This window comes from Vigna radiata, unplaced genomic scaffold (assembly GCF_000741045.1).
Source record: "Vigna radiata var. radiata cultivar VC1973A unplaced genomic scaffold, Vradiata_ver6 scaffold_83, whole genome shotgun sequence".
NCBI lineage: Eukaryota > Viridiplantae > Streptophyta > Magnoliopsida > Fabales > Fabaceae > Vigna > Vigna radiata.
In genome coordinates this window covers 542679-562824 of record NW_014543268.1, presented here as the reverse complement: position 1 = coordinate 562824, position 20146 = coordinate 542679, and the positions used below count along the sequence as shown (strand labels likewise).

Below are 20146 nucleotides of genomic sequence, written 5' to 3'. Positions count from 1 at the left end.
TAAAACCTGTAACCTGTAAACTCTAACCTGTAACCTGCAACCTGTACAACGTGTAACCTGGAACCTGTAAGACCTGTAAAACCTGTAACCTGTAACCTGTAACATGTAACCTGCAACCTGTAACCTGTAACCTGTAACCTGTAACCTGCAACCTGTAACCTGTTACTTGTAACCTGTAACCAGTAACCTGTAACTTGTAACCTGTTACGTGTAACTTGTAATCTGCAACCTGTAACTTGTAACTTGTAACTTGTAACCTGTAACCTGTAACATATAACCTGTAACTTGTAACCTACAACCTGTAACCTGTAAACGGTAACCTCTAACCTACAACCTGCAACTTGTAACCTGCAACCTGCAACTTGTAACCTGCAACCTGTAACCTGCAACCTACAACCTCCAACTTGTAACCTTAAACCTAAAACCTACAACCTGCAACCTAAAACCTGTAACCTGTAACCTGCAATCTGTAACTTGTAATACATCACCAGTAACCTGTAACCTGTAATATGTAAATTGTAACCTGTAATCTGTAAGCTGTAACTTGTAACCTGTAAAACCTGGAATCTGGAACCTGTAACCAGTAAAACATGCAACCTGCAACCTATAAAACGTGTAACCTACAACCTGTATCCTATAACTTGTAACTTGTAACCTTGAACCTACAACCTGTAACTTGTAACCTGTAACCTGTAACCTGTAAGCTGTAACCTGTAAGCTGTAACCTGCAACTTGTAACCTACAACCTGTAAGTTGTAACCTCAAACTTGTAACCTACAACCTGAAACCTACAATATGCAACCTGCAACGTGGAACCTGTAACCCGTAACCTGTAATCTGTAACTTGTAACGTGTAATCTGTCACCTGTAACCTGTAATCTGTAAGTTGTAACCTCTAACCTGTAATATGTAGGCTGTAACCCGTAAAACCTGTAACCTGTAACCTCTAACCTGTAACGTGTAACCTGTAAAAACTGTAAAACGTGTAACATGTAACTTGCAACCTGCAACCTGTAAGACCTGTAAAACCTGTAAAACCTACAACCTGTAAAACCTGTAACCTCTAACCTGCAACCTGTAACCTATAACTTGCAACCTGTTACCTGTTACCTGTTACCTATAACCTGTAACTTGTAACTTGTAACCTGTAACCTGTAACATATAACCTGTAACTTCTAACCTGCAACCTGTAACCTGTAAACGGTAACCTCTAACCTGCAACCTGCAACTTGTAACCTGACACCTGCAACCTGTAACCTGTAACCCGTAACCTGCAACCTGCAACCTTTAACCTGCAACCTGCAACTTGTAACCTGTAACCTGTAACCTGCAACCTGAAACTTCTAACCTGCAACCTAAAACCTGTAACCTGTAACCTACAACCTGCAACTTGTAACCTTCAACCTGTAACCTGCAACCTGCAACCTGTAACCTACAACCTGCAACGTGTAACCTTCAACTTGAAACCTGCAATCTGCAACCGGAAACCTGTAACCTGTAATCTGTAACCTGTAATATGTCACCTGTAACTGTAGCTTGTAATCTGTAAGCGGTAACCTATAATTTGTAAGCTGTTACGTGTAACATGTCAAACCTGTAACCTTGAACCTGTAACCAGTAAAACCTGCAACCTGCAATCTGTAAAACCTATAAAACATGTAACCTGCAACCAGCACCATGTAAAACCTGTAAAACCTGTAATTTGTAACCTGCAACCTGTAACCTACAACCTGTAACCTGTAACCTGTAACCTGCAACCTGTAACCTGCAACCTGTAACCTGTAACTTGTAACCTGCAACCTGCAACTAGCAACGTGTAACCTGTAACCTGCAACCTGTAACATGTAACCTACAACTTGTAACCTGTAACCTGTAACCTGTAAAACCTGTAAAAGCTGTAAAACCTGAAAAACCTGTAACCTGTATCCTGCAACCTTTAACTTATACCCTGCAACCTGTAACCTGTAAAACTTGCAACCTACAACCTGTAAAACCTACAACCTGCAACCTCTAACATGTAACCTGAAACATGCAACATTATATATGCAAAATGTAACTTGCAACCTGTAACCTATAACCTACAACCTGCAACCTGTAACCTGTATCTGTAAGCTGTAACGTGTAACTTGTAACCTGTAATCTGTAAGTTGTAACCTGCAACCTGTAAAACCTGTAAAAGCAGCAACATATAAAACCTGTAACCTGTAAAACCTCTAAAACCTGTAACTTGTAACCGGCAACCTGTAAAACCTGTAACTTGTAAAACCGGTAACCTGTAACCTGTAACCTGTAACTTGTAACCGGTAACTTGCAACCTGTAACATGTAACCTGTAACATGTAACCTGTAACGTGTAACCTATAACCTGCAACCTGTAACCTGTAACCTATAAGCTATAACCTGTAACCTGTAACCTGGAACCTAGAACTTGGAACCTGTAACCTGTAACCTGCAATCTGCAACCTGTAACCTACAACCTGTAACCTACAACCTGTAACCTACAACCTGTAACCTGTAACCTGAAACCTGCAACTTATAACCTGCAACCTGAAACCTGCAATCTGCAACCTACAACCTGGAACCTGGAACCTGTCATTTGTAACCTGTAACCTGTAATCTGTCACATGTAACATGTAACCTGTAATCTGTAATCTGTAAGTTGTAACATGTAACCTGTAATATGTAAGCTGTAACCTATAACTTGTAAAACCTATAATCTGTAACCTCTAACTTGTAGCCTGTAACCTGTAAAACCTACAACCTGCAACCTGTAAAACCTGTAAAACGTGTAACCTGTAACCTGCAACCTTTAAAACCTATAAAACTTGTAACCTGTAACCTGCAACCTGTAACCTGCAACCTGTAACCTGTAATCTGTAAGTTGTAACTTGTAATCTATAATCTGTAACTTGTAACCTGTAACATGTAAAACCTGTAATTTGATTAAAACCCTAACTTAATTTATATTATATTATTATTATTATTATTATTATTATTATTATTATTATTATATATATATATATATATATATCGTAATTTTATTTAAATTTTATTTTAAAATGTATAAAATATATTTTTTTTTTATTTTTTGCGGGTATCTGCGGGTTTTAAAATACCCGCGAGTATTTTTTAAACGGGTACCCGGCGGGTAGCGGGTAGGATTTTATCCGACGGGTCGGGTTGCGGGTAGGCACTATCCGTGCCCGACCCGACCCGTTGCCATCCCTACCTACAACCTACAACCTGTAACCTGCAACCTATAACTTGCAACCTTCAACCTGTAACTTTTAACCTTCAACCTGCAATGTAAACTATAACCTATTACCTGAAATAGTTAACCTGTAACCTGCAACCTTTAAGCCATAACTTGTAACTTGTAATGTAATCTGCAACTTGCAACCTGCAATATAACCTGTAACATGTAACCTAGAACCTGTAACCTGTAACCTGCAACCTGTAACTTACAACCTATAACCTACAATCTATAACTTGTAATGTAACATGTAACATGTAACCTGTAACCTAAAACCTCTAATTTGCAGCCTATAACTTGTAACCTGCAAACAATAACCTATAACCTCTAACCTGCAACCTATAACCTGTAACCTGTAACCTGTAACCTATAAAATGTAACATGTTACCTGTAACCTATAACCTGCAACCTACAACTTGCAACCTATAACTTGCAACCTACAACTTGCAACCTATAACCTGGAACCTGCAACATGTAACCTCGAACCTGTAACCGGTAACTTGTAACCTGTAACATGTAACATGTAACCTATAACCTCTAACTTCTAACATTTAACCTGTAACTTGTAACCTTTAACTTATAAACTGTAACCTACAACTTATAACTTGTAACCTACAACCTATAACCTCCAATATAGTCTGTAACCTGTAACCTGCAACTTGTAATCTATAACTCGTAACCTGCAACTTGCAACCTGCAAACTACAATGTAATCTATAATCTGTAACCAATGACCTGCAACTTGCAATCGTTAATGTAATTTATAACCTGTAGTGTAATGTAACTTTTATCCTGTAACCTCTTACCTCTAACCTGTAACATCTTACGTGAGGATTGGTTTTTCATAATTCAATAAAGCATTCTGCCATGATTATCAATCTCTTTTAAAATATGGCATTTGATTGATTGAATGTATTGTGAGCACCATAGTGGAAGACTAATCTATTACACATTTCTAGTCATTTCAAGTTAAACAAGTGTTGTGGATTCTGCTGTGTCTATGAAAATATTTTTTGTGTTAGAGCCATATACCTTTTGCTTGAGGACACGCAAGGTTCTAAGTTTGAGGGAGTTGATAATGACATATTTTCCCATGACTTCAGTAATGAATTAAGAGAAAATGTCAATCATTCCTTAACTTTTTGCCTTGTAAATCCCAATTTTCTTTTAGTTTGTTAAGTGGTTGCACCTTAAGCTTTAATGAGATATTTTAATCACCAATCCCTGCTTTTATGTGCTTAAAGTAGTTGGAAGAAGTCTATGCATCAAATGAAGGCATTGGAAACCAAGGAAAGCAAGAAAAATAACAAAAATGAAGAACCAGAATTCTGCTGCAGCTAGCATCGGCGCCCTTAGCTTAAGGGCGCTTGAGTGCTAGTGCACCATGACTGGTGTGCGCTTGAGCGCCCCTCCTTCTGGGCGCTTAAGCGCCAAGCTGACATGGCAGATTTTCCCTATTTAGCTCAGAGGCGAAGAGCTTTGGATCTTTTGGCACCCAAACACTATTTCTCTCATTTGGAGGTCTTGGAGGCAAGCTAGGAACTGTGGGAACAATCCATCTTTTTCCTTGGGTTCTCTTCCTTCTTCCATTTCCACCATTGTTGTAAGCTCAAGCTCTCCATTTATGAAGAGCTAGTTTCATTGTTGTTAGGGGATTGATGTAGCCACTAAACTCTCATGTAAACTATTGTGTTTTGAATGAATATATGTCTCTTTTATTAGTTGTTAGTGTTTAATTCCTTTTCTTAATTATTGTTGTGAAATTGCTACCTATTGCATGACTTTAGGATTTGCTTAATATTGGGAAATGTTGGATAAATCTGGAATTGAATTAAACACTTAAAGGAAATACTATCTAGGGATAAAACTAAGACCTTTGGTTCTCTTAATTCTCAACTCTTAATGCAAAAATAATTGTTAGGTTTTCCAAGGGATCAAAACCTAATGAGAAAGTCTAGGCTCTCTATACCAAGTGATTGTGATTGTGTTTGAGTAAATTAGTAGATTAACATTAACATATTAATGAAGAGGAAGTGATTCTCTATACATAAGAGTGAAATAGTGAAATTATATCTAATAATACCATTCCGTATCATTTTTAGTCTTTTCTATTTTCAAAGTGTTTAAGTATCAAATATCACTTTTACCATTTATACAAGTGACATTCAACTAGAAGATATCCTTAAAAAGAAAACATTGAGAATACTCTAACTTTTTATTATAACAAAGTTAAATTTAAGGGTAAAATATGTTTTTAGTCCCTATACTTTGGGGCAATTTTGGTTTTAGTCACTCTTTCAAACTAAGGTATAATTTAGTCCTTCAACTTTAGAAAACTCTGGTTTTAGTCCTTTTTACCAAATTTTTTGCTTCAATGTTAAGTGAGAAACGTGCTTGAAACAGTAAATAAAGTTAAAAAATTTGGTAAAAAAGACTAAAACAAGATTTTTCTAAAATTGAAAGACTAAATTGTACCTTAGTTTGAAAGATGGACTAAAACCAAAATCATTCCAAAGTATAGGAACTAAAAACATATTTAACCCTTAAATTTAGTGTTTTTGAAAAGTGAAAATGCAACTAAATATTCTCGCAAAAACATTGGGTTACGAGATTTGTAAAGTTAGAATCTTTTGAGTTAGTTTCTTTGGAATTAAGAGAGGATGTTATAATTAATCTAAATCTATTTTATTTCTTTTATTAATGGTAATAAAATTTTCATAATACTTTAAAAACTATATAAATATAAGCGTGTCAACACTAATTAATTTCATTTTCTTCTTGTTGCTTAATATTTTTGAAGTGCATATTTGTGTATAAATAAAATGGAGTTAATCTATCTGGATTCCAGAAGAGAACACAAATTCATAAGTACTATGTAACTTTCCCACCTCATTATTTTTAATTGTTAATTTTGATAAGTCTGCATGCATGTCTGAATGCAAAGAATTGAATGAATGACGCGTGAGAATAACCAAATCTATAGAGCAGGTGATGGCAGCAGCTACCGAGTGTCAAGAAATGTGGCTGCCACTGGCGCTACCTGCTTCATGCAACCGCACATTTGGTCCTTCCCATCACCAGCCATTTTTCACTCACTCATCATTTCTCTTTTTCAAAGGTTGTCTAGGTTTAACACGTGCCACCATGTTCTGACCAACATAGGAGCGAGGACAAAGTCTTATGTTATCACGGGAGTGCCGGACAACATAAATTTGATTAATCTCTGTAAAAACTAACTCAAATGCATAGAAAAATAAATAAATAAATAAATAAAGGGTATTTTTGTATATGAATTTGAAGTTCAGAACCCACGTGAATGTCGTCTATGAGTCATTTATTATGGCTTCTCTTCCCCTGTTTTCTGAACTTATTTCAGCAAAACATTACTGTCCCTGTGAATAACATGAGATGAAAAAGAAAGAAACATAGAGAATAAAAATAAAAAATATATAAAAACAGAATAATATCCTAGAGGAGAAAGAAACTAATAAAATTATTTTTTAATTAAAAGCTAAAAATAGTTATAATTTACTATATTCACAAACAGTAATTATTATATTTGTAATGTAAACAATATATAATTTTTCTCTTTTAAATAAATTGACTATTCTTAATTATCTCTGTTTTTTTTTTCTATCCTTATTCTTGTCAGGAAAGTTTTATGTAATATCATTTTTTGTTTTGTTTTTTTCACTCAAGAAAAAGAAAACTATTATCATTATTTCATGTTCTCTTCCTTTACTTTCTTTTTCCCTTCTAGTCCAAGCTCTCTGGACATGGTGGCAGAGGAATCACAAAAAGAACAGAGAGAAGGGTCCCTGCCCCTGATCTAAACACATAAAATTATATTATTTTATTCACCATGTTTGTTCTTCCTTTCTTACTCCCTTGGAACCAATTCTTACACTATAAAAAAGAGTGAGCCTCATTTTCTAATTATAATACTATAAAATGCAAGATTCCCCCATATGCACACCATTGACAGAAATCATACCTGTCTTGTCCAGCTAACATCAACAGCCACCATTTACAGAGCTTCATCATGGTTGTCTTCTCTGAATCTTCTTCCAAGTAAAGGTTCTGTTCTGAAAACTCATTGCTTACTTTTCTTCTTAGGCTATATCAATTACATGCATTTTCATATAATTTCTTTTTTTTTTCTCTTATTTATAATAATCTTGTTCATCTCCTTATCTAACCATGCATTGCAACGAGTCTCAAACACTTGAACTGGATTGATAAACTTTTCATATCAGTTATTTACTTTCCACATTCCACATACTTTTACTCCTTTGATCTCTTAATCTTTCCAATTTTATGGTTATGTTATAATTTATATAAACTAAGTTCTTTTCTCCATCTATTTTTTTATTATAATTTTTGGATCTTTATTGGGATTTTTGGTTTGATGCATCTTTGATGTTATGTTTGCTGGTTGTGATTCCTCAATTTATGTGGGTTGGGTTATTGTTAGTTTGTCGGTTCTATGAATTCTTTTTAATAAAACTGTTCATGAATCTTCTTTTCCGTCTCCAGCTTCCCTTTCTTCTTTAAACAAGTGATGGATTGTCAAAATATTTTTCTTAAAATAATTTTTTTATACTGTATAACTTAAAGTTTTATATACATTTGCACATTATTTTGACTTTTGAAACATGGGCTAATAAGTAGGTAAGAATTAAGACGAGCTTTATACTTAAAGTTCGGCATCCTTTGACACCAACAATGGAATAAATTCACCTGTTTTTTTGGTTGAATCGACACCAGGTTAAAGATCATGATTTCTTCACCATCAGAATAGTTACATTGGCTAAATGATTAATATATAATATTCAGTGGCTCTTAAAAATATTAATTTTTAAGAAAATAATTAAAGAATATTGGTACAGTGCTAAGTGATTGTTAAAAATATTAATTTTAAGAAAATAATTAAATAATATTTGATAACTTTTATTTTACCTTTTTGAGAGCTCGGTCTATTTCTAACAAGAAGAATATGTTGGTAATATTACTTCGGCAATTCCAAGATACTTTGCCTTGTAAAGTGCTTTTATTTCGTTTGGTACTTTGTGTGTGGAGGAGGGGTTTAGGGAGTTTGGTATACTTCATTAGGTTGTTTCAAGTTTTAAGTCTTTATATCCTTTTAATTTTCCTTCCTACAATGTCGGTTGAAAGCTTGGTCTCTTAAATATGCGAGAATTCCAAGAAATTTAATTTAATTTGCAAATACAGATGTAACTTTATCATTAAATCATTTTCATAATTCCAATTCATGTTTTCACTTTCAAAATATATTGAAACTTATTTCCCTTTCTTTATCCTTGTTTCATATAGCTTTTTCCCCTGTTACTGTCCCCATGTGACATGTAGAAAATTAGTATGTCTTCATTGAGAATCATAGAGTTCTACGAACATGACATGTCTTTCCTTATATTAATCTGGTCCTATGGTCAATATTTTCCGAGAAGCAAGGTTTCGAGCTTAACTATGTCTTGGCTTTGGTCTTAACACACACCACTTAACGATGCTTTCGTCTATACCTTAGTATAGGAGTTGCGTTCATTGATAGGTAAACTAATTTAACAATGAGTAGATTTGAAGTTTCAACATCTTTAAGAAATCCTCGTTGATAACAAGAAACGTAGTTGTTGTCAGTTTTCTTATAAAATCTATATTCATATGTTTGGACTTGTTTCAATAACCTCACCACACCACAACATATCAGGCTTTGAGGTTCAATTATTTGTAATCTACAGAGACAAAATACAGTGAAGGATTTGGCTATCCTACGCATAGCAATTACAAGCATGGCGTACACTGCAGTTGCTATGCCTACCTCTCCAGCTGCTACCCCTGCAACCATGGACATTGCAAAAGAGCATAATGGTCTTCGTCGCTCTCAATCCAGCAAAGAACTATGCACGAGTTCCATTATGCAGAGGTCTTATTCTGACAACCACCTATGTTGCTCCATCAATCGCATACACGCCACATCAGTTACACCAAAACTTAAGAGCAATCTGTCAACGGGAACTTCCCCATTTCCATTTTCAGGCTCCATTCTTCCAAATTCGCTGCGTTCCTTCCTGTTTGATCCAGAAACAAGCAGGGATATAGTTGTGAAGGAGAAGGAGGTAACTATTGAGGAAAGCATGGTAGAAAGCAGCAAAGAAGAACGAGTAAATAGAGCCAACTGGGTGGAGAGGCTTATGGAAATCAAGAAACATTGGCGAAATAGACTGCCAAAAGAAAGCATGGATCCAAATGTGATATGCAAGGACAATAATTACGAGGAATGCGAATGTAATGGAGATGACGGTGTTTGTGTGGTGGGTGAAGATGAAGATGAGGAGGAAGTGACATATGATCGTGACTCGTTCTCAGAATTTCTGGTTGAAGTGCCATGGTCTGATACCCAACTGTACTCTCAACTCGCTTTCCTGTGCAACATGGCCTACGTAATACCTCAAATCAAGGTAAGCATTCACCAATGGTCGGATAACTTGTCAATTTCTTTTCAAGATCTGCATAATATGAGGGAGCTTCGCATGTGCTTTTTCGTTTTCCTTTTTCATGTATGAATAATCGATAAAGAAACAGAAACAAACAACAACTCTTGCCAATGATTTGCAGGCTAAGGACTTGCGACGATACTACAACCTTCAATTTATAACATCTTCTTTGGAGAAGAAGGCCCAAGTGGCTAAGTTAAAAATGAAACTTGACCAGGACTCCACTCGCGTTCCTATAGACGACTCTGTAGCCTCTCAAGGTGTCACAAAGAAAGGCAAAGAAAATGCACAGAAGCCTCAAATCCAACTTGCTTATGATATCGCTACCTCAGCTGCCTCTTATGTTCAATTACGAGCTAAGGACCTCTTGTACCTTGCTGCTAAGTCACAAAAGAGTGAAAATGAAGAGTCTAGCCTAGGAGGAGAGTCACCTCGAGAAGAGTTGGAAGGCACTTCGCGAGGCTACAAATCAGAGGTTGCTGCGTATGTAGCAGCATCCACAATGACAGCAGTGGTTGCAGCAGGGGAGAAGGAAAAACAAGAAGCGGCAAATGAACTCCAGTCACTTCATTCCTCACCCTGTGAATGGTTTATTTGTGATGATCCCAGCAATCATACTCGATGCTTTGTGATTCAGGTCATTCCTTAATCACTCCTTTTGCTATTTTGGTTCTGTACCGTAAGGCTATACATTGTTGAAGTTTGACCCGTGAAATTTTGTTCTATGTTGCAGGGGTCAGACTCCCTGGCATCTTGGCAAGCAAACCTGTTTTTTGAGCCCACAAAATTTGAGGTGAGAATAATTCTTAATTTATGGAGATACTCATTCCTTGTTCTATATCTTGAATTTGGTAAGAAAAATACCGAATCGCTCATGATCTATTCTCTTGCAGGGTACAGATGTACTTGTTCACAGAGGAATTTATGAAGCTGCAAAAGGAATATACGAGCAATTCATGCCCGCAATAATGGATCATCTGAAGAGATACGGGGATCGTGCAAAGCTTCAATTCACCGGGCACTCCCTCGGGGGCAGTCTCTCTCTTTTGGTTCATCTGATGCTGTTGACAAACAAGGTTGTGAGTCCCTCCACTCTTCGACCAGTTGTGACTTTTGGCTCACCATTTGTATTCTGTGGAGGCCATCAAATTATCCATGAGCTAGGCCTAGACGAGAGCCACATCCACTGTGTGATGATGCATAGAGATATTGTTCCCAGGGCTTTCTCCTGCAATTACCCAAATCATGTAGCTGTAGTTCTTAAGCGCTTGAACAGCTCCTTTCGCTCACATCCTTGTCTGCTGAAAAACGTAAGCATCATCATCACTCTATCAATTCTTGCATAACAGTCATTCAAAAAATCCAACTTTATGCAGGCAGGTTGATGTTCTCACTAGTGGGTAAAACATTCATTGATTTTCTATGGAAATTTTTCAGAAGCTGTTGTATTCACCACTGGGTAAAATATTCATTCTTCAACCCGATGAGAAGACGTCTCCTCCACATCCTTTGCTCCCTCGAGGAAGTGCCTTCTATGCCCTGGACAATACTAAACCTGGATACTCTCCGAGTGTTCTTAGAACTTTCCTGAATCAACCACACCCTATTGACACTCTGAGTGATCCAACAGCGTACGGTTCAGAAGGTACAATTTTGAGAGACCACGATTCCAGTAACTACCTTAAAGCCGTCAATGGAGTCTTGAGGGAACATTCTAAGATTCTCCTTCGCAGAGTGAGGAGCCAAAGGATTAATCAGTTGTGGCCACTTTTGACATCTCCATCTCCACACTCATGGAGTCATGAACAGAACTTGGAGAGATGCAGCTTGATGACAAAGGAGATAGTGACAGGGGTTTGAAAAAAAATGCTTTTCATTTCATCCGAGGTTCCCTTCCCATAGATCATGATCAAATTAATTAAGATCAAGGGATTAATTAGCAAAATACATCATTTTGTGTCATGTATAATTCTAAATCCAACATAACCAGTGTATGTGTGTCTGTTACCTCATATTGGAAAACCTAGTGCATACAAATGTCCATAATTCCTATAGAAAATAGAAGAAAATTTCCCATAGATTTTTCTTGCGTAGCATCCACAAGCAAGATAATACTGGATAAATGCAAATTACCCTCCCTGGATGGAAAAAATAATATTACTATTATTCATATTATTATTATTATTACTGTTATTATATATAATAGTATTCCATGAAAGCTAACATAAAAGATTAACCTTTGACAGAACGTAACAGCGCACGAATCTTCAAAATTTTATTCAAAGTGGTATCTACATCTAGTATTTGACTTTATCTCGATTCAAAAGAAAATCTAAGTGAACAACTAATAGAAATAGAAAAACTGATGATTATGCGCAACAATCCGTTTCTAAAAAAAAAATAAAAACCCAAAATCTGTGAATTATAAAGCAATAACTTATTTTCTTGGCTTATGGATTAAATAAGTAATATAAAAAATATTAATATTTTCTCAGACGTCATCTCCAGTAGTGTTTTCAACTCATAGTAAAAACCTGTCAATTTCTTTTTCAAAAAAGACGTAATTGAATAGAACGAAATTAACAATTACTCTTTGTTGTAAAACTAAGGAACAAGAAGGAGTCGGAGAAATGAACATCAAGCGAATTCCAAAGCACCAATTCGAAAATTTTGTTGACTTTACTTGTCAAGTTTCTAATTTTAAATAAAGTCCACAATGAGGCCCATTAGACACCAAAAAAGCCCATAAAGAAAAAGAAATGTTTTTATTATATTTTTCTCTTCCATTTTCAATTTTCTTCTCCCTGTTTCTTGTATATCTCTCTTTCCTGCTTCATTTCCCTGTTTCTTCTTCTTATTCTCCTCTCTCTCTCTCTCTCTCTCTCTCTCTCTCTCTAACCTCAGATTCTGTTCTGCAATCCTCTGCTTGTCAATAATTTCTCCATTTTAAACAACGATAAGGAAAGGAGCACAGCACCCTGAACTATTAATCTGCATTTCGAACCGCTTCTTTCTCCGACGCTGTTTTTGATCGGCGCCCATCGGATTTGATGCCACCATTGCATTTCCATTTTTGCCCCCTGCGTTTCTGTCATCGCTGTTGCTACGCCCACACTCCAACTCTTCCGGAAATTGGATTCACCACTTTCCGTTAGGGTTTTAATCATCTCAGCTACTATACTGTTATTTTCAAAATATCAAGATAAAAAAAGAGAAAAAAAATCCGTACATTTTTTATTCATTTACTTTTGTTTCGGTATTTATTGATTACTGGCTTTTGCCCTTTTTGGGATTTAGTTGATATTAGCTGTTGTGCACTGTGATATCCTGTTTGTGTTAATTTGGAAACATACCAAGAATTGGATAAGTCTTACTTTGCTGCTCCTGTTATTGAGAGGGAACAGAATTCCCGTGTTGTGTTGTTTGTTTTGCTCTAGTTCTATCTCATTAGCAAAATTTCTACTCATGAGTTGCCTCCGTTAGTGGTGTGGTAGTGTATTGTTGGGTTGGGTTTTTAGGTTTAGAGGGAAGAGTTTTCAACGGGAAAGCTTAGGTTTGCATGGGCGAGCATGAGGGTTGTGGACAGCCACCAAGTGGGATGTTGCCTAACGGCTTGCTGCCCAATGAGGCCGCATCGGTGATTCGAGTGCTTGACATGGAGCGATGGTTGAAGGCTGAGGAAAGGACTGCAGAGCTAATTGCCTGCATCCAGCCGAATCCGCCCTCCGAGGAGCGCCGCCATGCAGTTGCAGATTATGTGCAGCGGCTGATCATGAAGTGCTTCCCTTGCCAGGTGGGTCTTAAATCATTTCATGTCTGCAAAGTAATAAGTTCTGCCAACTTTCCAAACTATAAATGTTTGTTTGGTCAAGAACTTCTGATTATGTATGCCACTATTTTAGCTGCATTGTCGAATGATGTTTAAAGTATTAAAGGTTGCTAGCACCAAGCATGATTTTTCATGATTACAGGTGTTCACCTTTGGGTCAGTACCCCTCAAAACTTATTTACCTGATGGAGATATTGATCTGACAGCATTCAGCAAGAACCAAAATCTGAAGGATGCGTGGGCACACCAGGTTCATGACATGCTCCAGAATGAGGAAAAGGATGAAAATGCAGAGTTTCATGTCAAAGAGGTTCAGTACATCCAGGCGGAAGTAGGTTCTCTTATGTAACACAGCATTTTTAGAACTGTTTATCTGTGTGGCCGCTAATTTATAAATTATAGATAGATGAAATAAAAGATACGAGATTTTATTATGTATATCGTGAGACTTTTAGTGGCTCTGTCTGGAGGTTGATTGTTGAAACACTTTTAGGGTTTATTATGAGACACAGGGTGTGAACATTTGAGTTCGTAACCAATATCGAGTTAAGTGACTTTACTAGGTAAACTGTTCCTGGCCAGAAAAACCTGTTACTTGATTACGAGTTGCCAAAATTAATATTGAACTTCAGAGTTTTTGGTTGTGATGTGGTTACCATGTGTTTCTTATTAATGAAATTCAAAATGTGAGCTATAATTTTTTTGTTTTATAGTTCTTTTGATTTGCCTGGCTTTAATTTAAGTTGGTATAAGATTTTATGTTGGTTTGGCCAACTACTGGATTGTAGAATTTGTATTTACTTGCATTTCATGTCTTCATTTTTGTAGGTGAAGATTATAAAGTGTCTTGTTGAGAATATTGTGGTGGACATTTCATTTAACCAACTTGGAGGATTGTGCACCCTTTGTTTTCTTGAGGAGGTATTTTGGTGAATTCTACTATCCTATAATTCTAATTTTATCCACATCTTTGAATGTATTTATTGTAGTTTTAATGTATTTATTGGAGTTTAATGTTTTTTCTGCTGTAGGTTGATAATTTGATTAACCAAAACCATTTATTCAAGCGTAGCATTATACTTATAAAAGCCTGGTGTTACTACGAGAGTCGTATACTTGGTGCCCACCATGGACTTATCTCAACTTACGCATTAGAAACTTTGGTTCTTTACATATTTCATGTTTTCAACAATTCCTTTGCTGGACCTCTTGAGGTAGCAATTTATATATGGTGTTATTTTATGTGTCCTTTTGGTTGTTGAGTTGACTTGGTGTCCTTGCTTTTGTAGGTGCTGTATAGGTTTTTGGAGTTCTTTAGTAAGTTTGATTGGGACAATTTCTGTGTAAGTCTATGGGGTCCTGTACCCATCGGTTCACTTCCAGATGTGACAGGTAGTTGCAATCTGATTAGTTTTTTAACAATGATATAGCTCCATTGCTTATCGAGTTCTTCGTTCCCCTCATCAACATTTTCCACAGCTGAACCTCCTCGGAAAGATGGTGGAGATTTATTGCTCAGCAAGTTATTTCTTGATGCCTGCAGTTCAGTTTATGCTGTTTTCCCTGCTGGCCAAGAAAATCAGGGGCAACCATTTACATCCAAGCATTTCAATGTTATTGATCCTTTGCGTGTCAACAATAACCTTGGGCGTAGTGTCAGCAAAGGTTTGTTAGGCTGAAATTTTGGATACAGTTCATTTTTCAAAGTGTATAACTTTCTCGTATGATAACTCTTTAAGTTTGCTTATATATGGGCCTGATTCTGTTACTGGGAGCATGTATATATTATATGGTTGGAGGAATCAGTTAGGATACATTGAAGCTATTGTTCCCCTCTTTGAATCAGCATGCTTGCTCATTTAACACTTAAGTATTTTTCTCTTAATTATTGAACTACTCTGTATTTATCTCATTATAATGCATGATTAAAATTATGCAAAAGTTACGCATGCTGTGTAATATATAGCTAGAATAGTTATTTTATTGATATTATTAGTTTATAGATTCCGCGAACCATCTGTCTGATTTGATTATGGCTAATACTTGCATTTATGATCTGCATGAACCAGGAAATTTCTTTAGAATTCGCAGTGCTTTTGCATTTGGGGCCAAAAGGCTTGCTAGATTGCTTGATTGCCCGAAGGAGGATTTGTTTTTAGAAGTTAATCAATTCTTTATGAACACTTGGGTCAGACATGGAACTGGGCAGCGACCTGATGCTTTGAGCCATGACTTATGGCGTTTGACATCATCTAGTCATGACCAATCACACGGGTCTGACAATCTCCAGAAAAATAACAATAAAACTGAGAATACCTGTAATCATGAATTTCAAGTTAAAGGGGTGCATGCTTCACAGAGTGTTCTATCTCAACACAGTATACTGTCCTCTAAAAGTTTATCTAAGAGTAGTGGTGATTCTAAAGCTAACCAAAATAATGCAAGGAATTTTGATCAGGTCAAAAGGGAAGCTAACTGCAATCAAGGTGCTCGGGTTGATAAAGGACAGAGAAATGCTAAACCAAGTAACGCATTCAATGATGTCCCAGGAAGACTTTTATTTGCAAGAACATGTTCTAGTCCTGAGTTGACAGACTCTTATGGTGAAATTCCTAGGCAAGGAAGACATGCAAAAGCCCCAGAAAGTGGGAAAGGACCAGCATCCTCTGCAACGTTGGAGAATAGTCACAGGAAGCATCTTGGTTCTGACATGCCTGCTAGTTATGCTGTTAGAATTGATGATTCATCTGGTAGGAAAATAATATCACATCAGGTTCTTGACAGCAGTGCTGATTCAAACAATGGCTCAAATAGTTATGATAATGAATCTGGCCACGGCATTGTGGGTGAAGAGTTTGCTTCTGTTTCTGGAGTAGGTGGAACACATATGATGCATCAGGAGGAGCAGGACCTTTTGAACATGATGACATCAACCGCAACTGAAGGTTTCAGTGGTCAGAATCAAATACCAGTGAATTTAGCTCCAGGTCACATACCACTTCCACTTTCCCCTTCCATTCTTGCATCAATGGGATATGCTCATAGGAACATGGGTAACATTCCCTTAATTGAGTCCTTCAATTGGGGTAATAATGTGCAATTTCCCCAAGGTTTAGTCCCTTCCCCCTGGACTCCATATTTTCCTGGCATAGGATTGACCTCAAATCCTGAAGATTTAAGCGAAACTGGTAATGAGAATTTCAATTCTGTTGAAATGAGTCCAGCAGAAGCTGATAAAGATTTCTGGCATGAGCAAGAAAGGGCTGGTGCTAGGGGGATTGACGTTGATAATGGTAATTTTGAAATGGTTCCAGATGATAAGCGACAGTCAAGTTCTGGTGGTTATAACTTTATACCATCATCTCATGTTGGCAGCTCTAGTAATTCTGCCACACAGCCAACATTTACTAAAGAAAATCGAGTTTCTATAAGAGAAGAGCACATTGATAGTCCTAAATATCAAGATGGCCGAGGAAATGGTCCATATTTTGATGAAAGGATTGCAAATTCTTGGTTGCCCAGTGAACCATCCTCAAGCTCATTCAGGAGTAAGACGTCTTCAGAAAGCTCTTGGGAGGGACCGTCTGCCAAATCTTCAAAATCAACTAGGGAAAAAAGAGGGAAGAAAAATACTTCCTCACTGCCATCAGCTGCTTATGGTAAGGGCAAGAATGTCTCAGATATTTCCTCTAATCTTGTGGATGATGAAAACAGACAACGGGCACCTCTGTCAACTACAGCATCTGATATGTCAGATAGAAGCACTGGGCTGCTCGCTGTTGCCCCTGTGCATGTTCCAAGGCAACCGGTGTCCGGTTCTGAAGTGGTTCGAACAAGTGGATCAGATTCTGTGTTACCCATGGCTCCAGTGCTTATAAGTCATGGTTCTCGCCAAAGAACAGGGGATAATTCTGGGGTTGTTCCATTGGCGTTCTATCCCACAGGGCCACCAGTACCATTTGTTACCATGCTTCCATTATATAATTTTCCCACTACTCAATCCTCTCACACACCAACAAGCAATTTCCATGTGGAAGATGCAGATAACAATGACCGTGGTCAGAGTTTTGATTCATCTGAGGTGCATGATCTGCCTGAGGTGTTGAGCTCTTCCAATTCTATGGGAAGAGCTGCTATTGACACAGTAGAGCCCACGCTTGACATTCTTAATGGTGACTTTGTTAGCCATTGGAAAAATTTGCAGTATGGGCGAATTTGTCAAAATTCACGCCAACCTGATTCTATTAACTATCCTTCATCTGTTGTGGTACCTCCTGTTTATTTGCAGAGTCGTTTTCCCTGGGATGGTCCTGGAAGACCACAGTCAGCTAATGTGAATCTTTTCACTCAGCTTATGAACTATGGGCCACATCTAGTGCCTGTTGCACCTCTCCATTCAGTTTCCAACAGACCAGCCAATATTTACCAACGATTCATAGATGACATACCACGGCATCGAAGTGGGACAGGAACCTACCTGCCAAATCCTGTAAGATTATTTTCTTATCCAACTTGGTACTTTATGGTGTATACTGTAATTTGTTTTCTTACTAAAATAAAACTTACAAGTGTGACAATATGTCTGTCTTCTTCGATAAAGTGATGATTCTATTGCTATGCCTAAGGTTAATCTGCTTCTAGGACTGCTTATTTTACCTTCTTTCCTAATTTATTTCAGAAGGTTTCTGTTCGGGATAGACATTCTACAAGCACCAGAAGGGGTAATAACAACTATGACAGAAGTGATCAGCATGGTGAGAGAGAAGGGAATTGGAATGTTAACTCAAAGTTGAGAACAAGTGGGCGTAACCATTACCGCAGTCAAGCTGAGAGATCAAGCTCAAGGCCGGAAAAGTTGCCAACAGGTGAGAGCCATTCTGAAAGATCGTGGGGTTCACATAGACCTGATTCTTTTGTTTCACACCAGAGTGGTCCTGTCCAGTTAAATACCTCGCAGAACAGTCTATCCAATTTGGCTTATGGAATGTACTCTCTACCGGGCTTGCGCCCCAGTGGGATATCATCAAATGGACCAACAATTCCACCTGTTGTAATGTGGTATTCATACGATCATAATGCTGGCTACGGCACACCAGCAGAACAGCTCGAATTTGGAACTCTAGGACCTATGGGTTTCCCTGGTGTCAATGAAGTATCGCTGATCAATGAGGGAAGCCAATCTGGTGGAGCTTTTGAGGAGCAAAGGTTTAATGGTGGCACTGCCCAACAATCGTCACCTGATCAACCTGCTTCACCCAAGTTCCGAAGGTTGTAATTTTGTGTCTCAGCTATCACTTTTTAGGAGAATAATAGATGTGTGTTGCGGCTTGCCACATTGAATTAGTTATATTAGTTTTAGGATGGTTTGTATCCCAGTGCCTAATCTTTTAATCCTATTATTTATCCATAACATGTTTTCACTATTTACTTGAAATTTCCCTGTTCAGGAAGTGCCTTGTTTATTTAAAACTTTTAGTGGTGGTTCTTAGTATACTTCAAGTGGACTCCTTTTTTATGGTATCTGAATTTTATGATTTTTTTGACAGGGGGCTTTGATTCTATTGCCAGATCAGTGGTCAGGTGGAATCATTAACCTAAAGAGGAGGAGGTTTATCTTCCCTCGCATATCAAGGCAGCCAGGCGGGGAATGAGTGGGGAAAACTTTTATGTAAAACCCACCTATTTTCATTCAACGGGTTATTTTTTGCACCCCACACTTCAAAAGCAGATTACTTTTTGCTCTTCCTCTGAATCTTGTTTCTCGAGAATGCCCCTCGTTTATGCCCTGCCTCGTGTACACTTACAGGTGATCAACCCACCTTGTTTACATTTTTTCATCGAAGATTTGAATTTTGTTTAGGATGAGGAACAGTAGTAGTAAAGATGATGCAATACTCGGTGATTAGTTTTCATTTAAGGTTTGGACATGCTTCAGAAATATCACAAAAACTGGGTTAGGTTCAGAATTCAGAAATATCACCGTGTTAGCAGTTTTGTCAGCTTCTCATACAGTGTTGTAGTGTAGGTCCTCCCTCTGGTAGATATAGTCTTTAACTTTTGAAAAGTATTAACTGTGTAACAATAACAATATGAAAATGATATTAGATGTCATTTTTATCTGGCCTCTCGCCCTTTCTTTATGAAGAAGCTTATCACTCAAGTTGGAAGATGGGGAAATCAGTTCAACTATGCTATATGTAACAGAATTATCCCGATGGCAAAAATGTAAAAATATGAATAATAAGCTTAATATTTTTTTGGTGACTTAGTAAGCACAATTTCCACGGCATTATACTCATCCTTTGAAGTTTAACATATTTTTCTCCATACACGTCCCTCCATTACTCTACGAACCTACCTTAATTAATGCAAACCCCTCCTGATTTGTTATACATCTATATACACTGAGTAAATAAGATCTCGGAGAGTGAGAGCAACTTATGTTTACAATCATCATTACTTATTTTCATCTGCATGTGGCCTGTCTGCCGCTTAAGATTTTGATTTATGCTGAAAATCCATTTCATGTAAAACTCGTAACATTAGTCATCTAC

The 20146-nt window shown here is 37.3% G+C and overlaps 2 protein-coding genes across 6 annotated transcripts; both read left to right on the top strand.

The window, feature by feature from the left end:
• Window positions 1–6978: 6978 nt before the first annotated feature.
• LOC106754074 lies at window positions 6979–11918 on the top strand. Of its 4 annotated transcripts, none has more exons than XM_022777820.1 (6): window positions 6979–7328; window positions 9008–9727; window positions 9885–10400; window positions 10497–10556; window positions 10657–11073; window positions 11140–11280. In XM_022777820.1, exons 2-6 carry the CDS (start codon window positions 9059–9061, stop codon window positions 11146–11148), a joined length of 1671 nt encoding a protein of 556 aa, XP_022633541.1. In that variant the 5' UTR covers window positions 6979–7328; window positions 9008–9058; the 3' UTR covers window positions 11149–11280. The 4 variants fall into 4 exon arrangements, with proteins under 4 accessions (XP_022633541.1, XP_022633540.1, XP_022633539.1 ...); XM_022777819.1 differs by having other exon boundaries at window positions 6991–7322; window positions 11201–11918; XM_022777818.1 differs by having other exon boundaries at window positions 6991–7328; window positions 11201–11918.
• Window positions 11919–12578: 660 nt separating this feature from the next.
• Window positions 12579–19709, top strand: LOC106754123. 2 transcript variants are annotated; one of them, XM_014636097.2, is made up of 9 exons: window positions 12579–13556; window positions 13735–13923; window positions 14421–14513; window positions 14624–14806; window positions 14882–14984; window positions 15072–15257; window positions 15662–18081; window positions 18274–18860; window positions 19139–19709. In XM_014636097.2, exons 1-9 carry the CDS (start codon window positions 13323–13325, stop codon window positions 19146–19148), a joined length of 4005 nt encoding a protein of 1334 aa, XP_014491583.1. In that variant the 5' UTR covers window positions 12579–13322; the 3' UTR covers window positions 19149–19709. The 2 variants fall into 2 exon arrangements, with proteins under 2 accessions (XP_014491583.1, XP_014491582.1); XM_014636096.2 differs by having other exon boundaries at window positions 12580–13556; window positions 18271–18860.
• The last annotated feature ends 437 nt before the right edge of the window (window positions 19710–20146 follow it).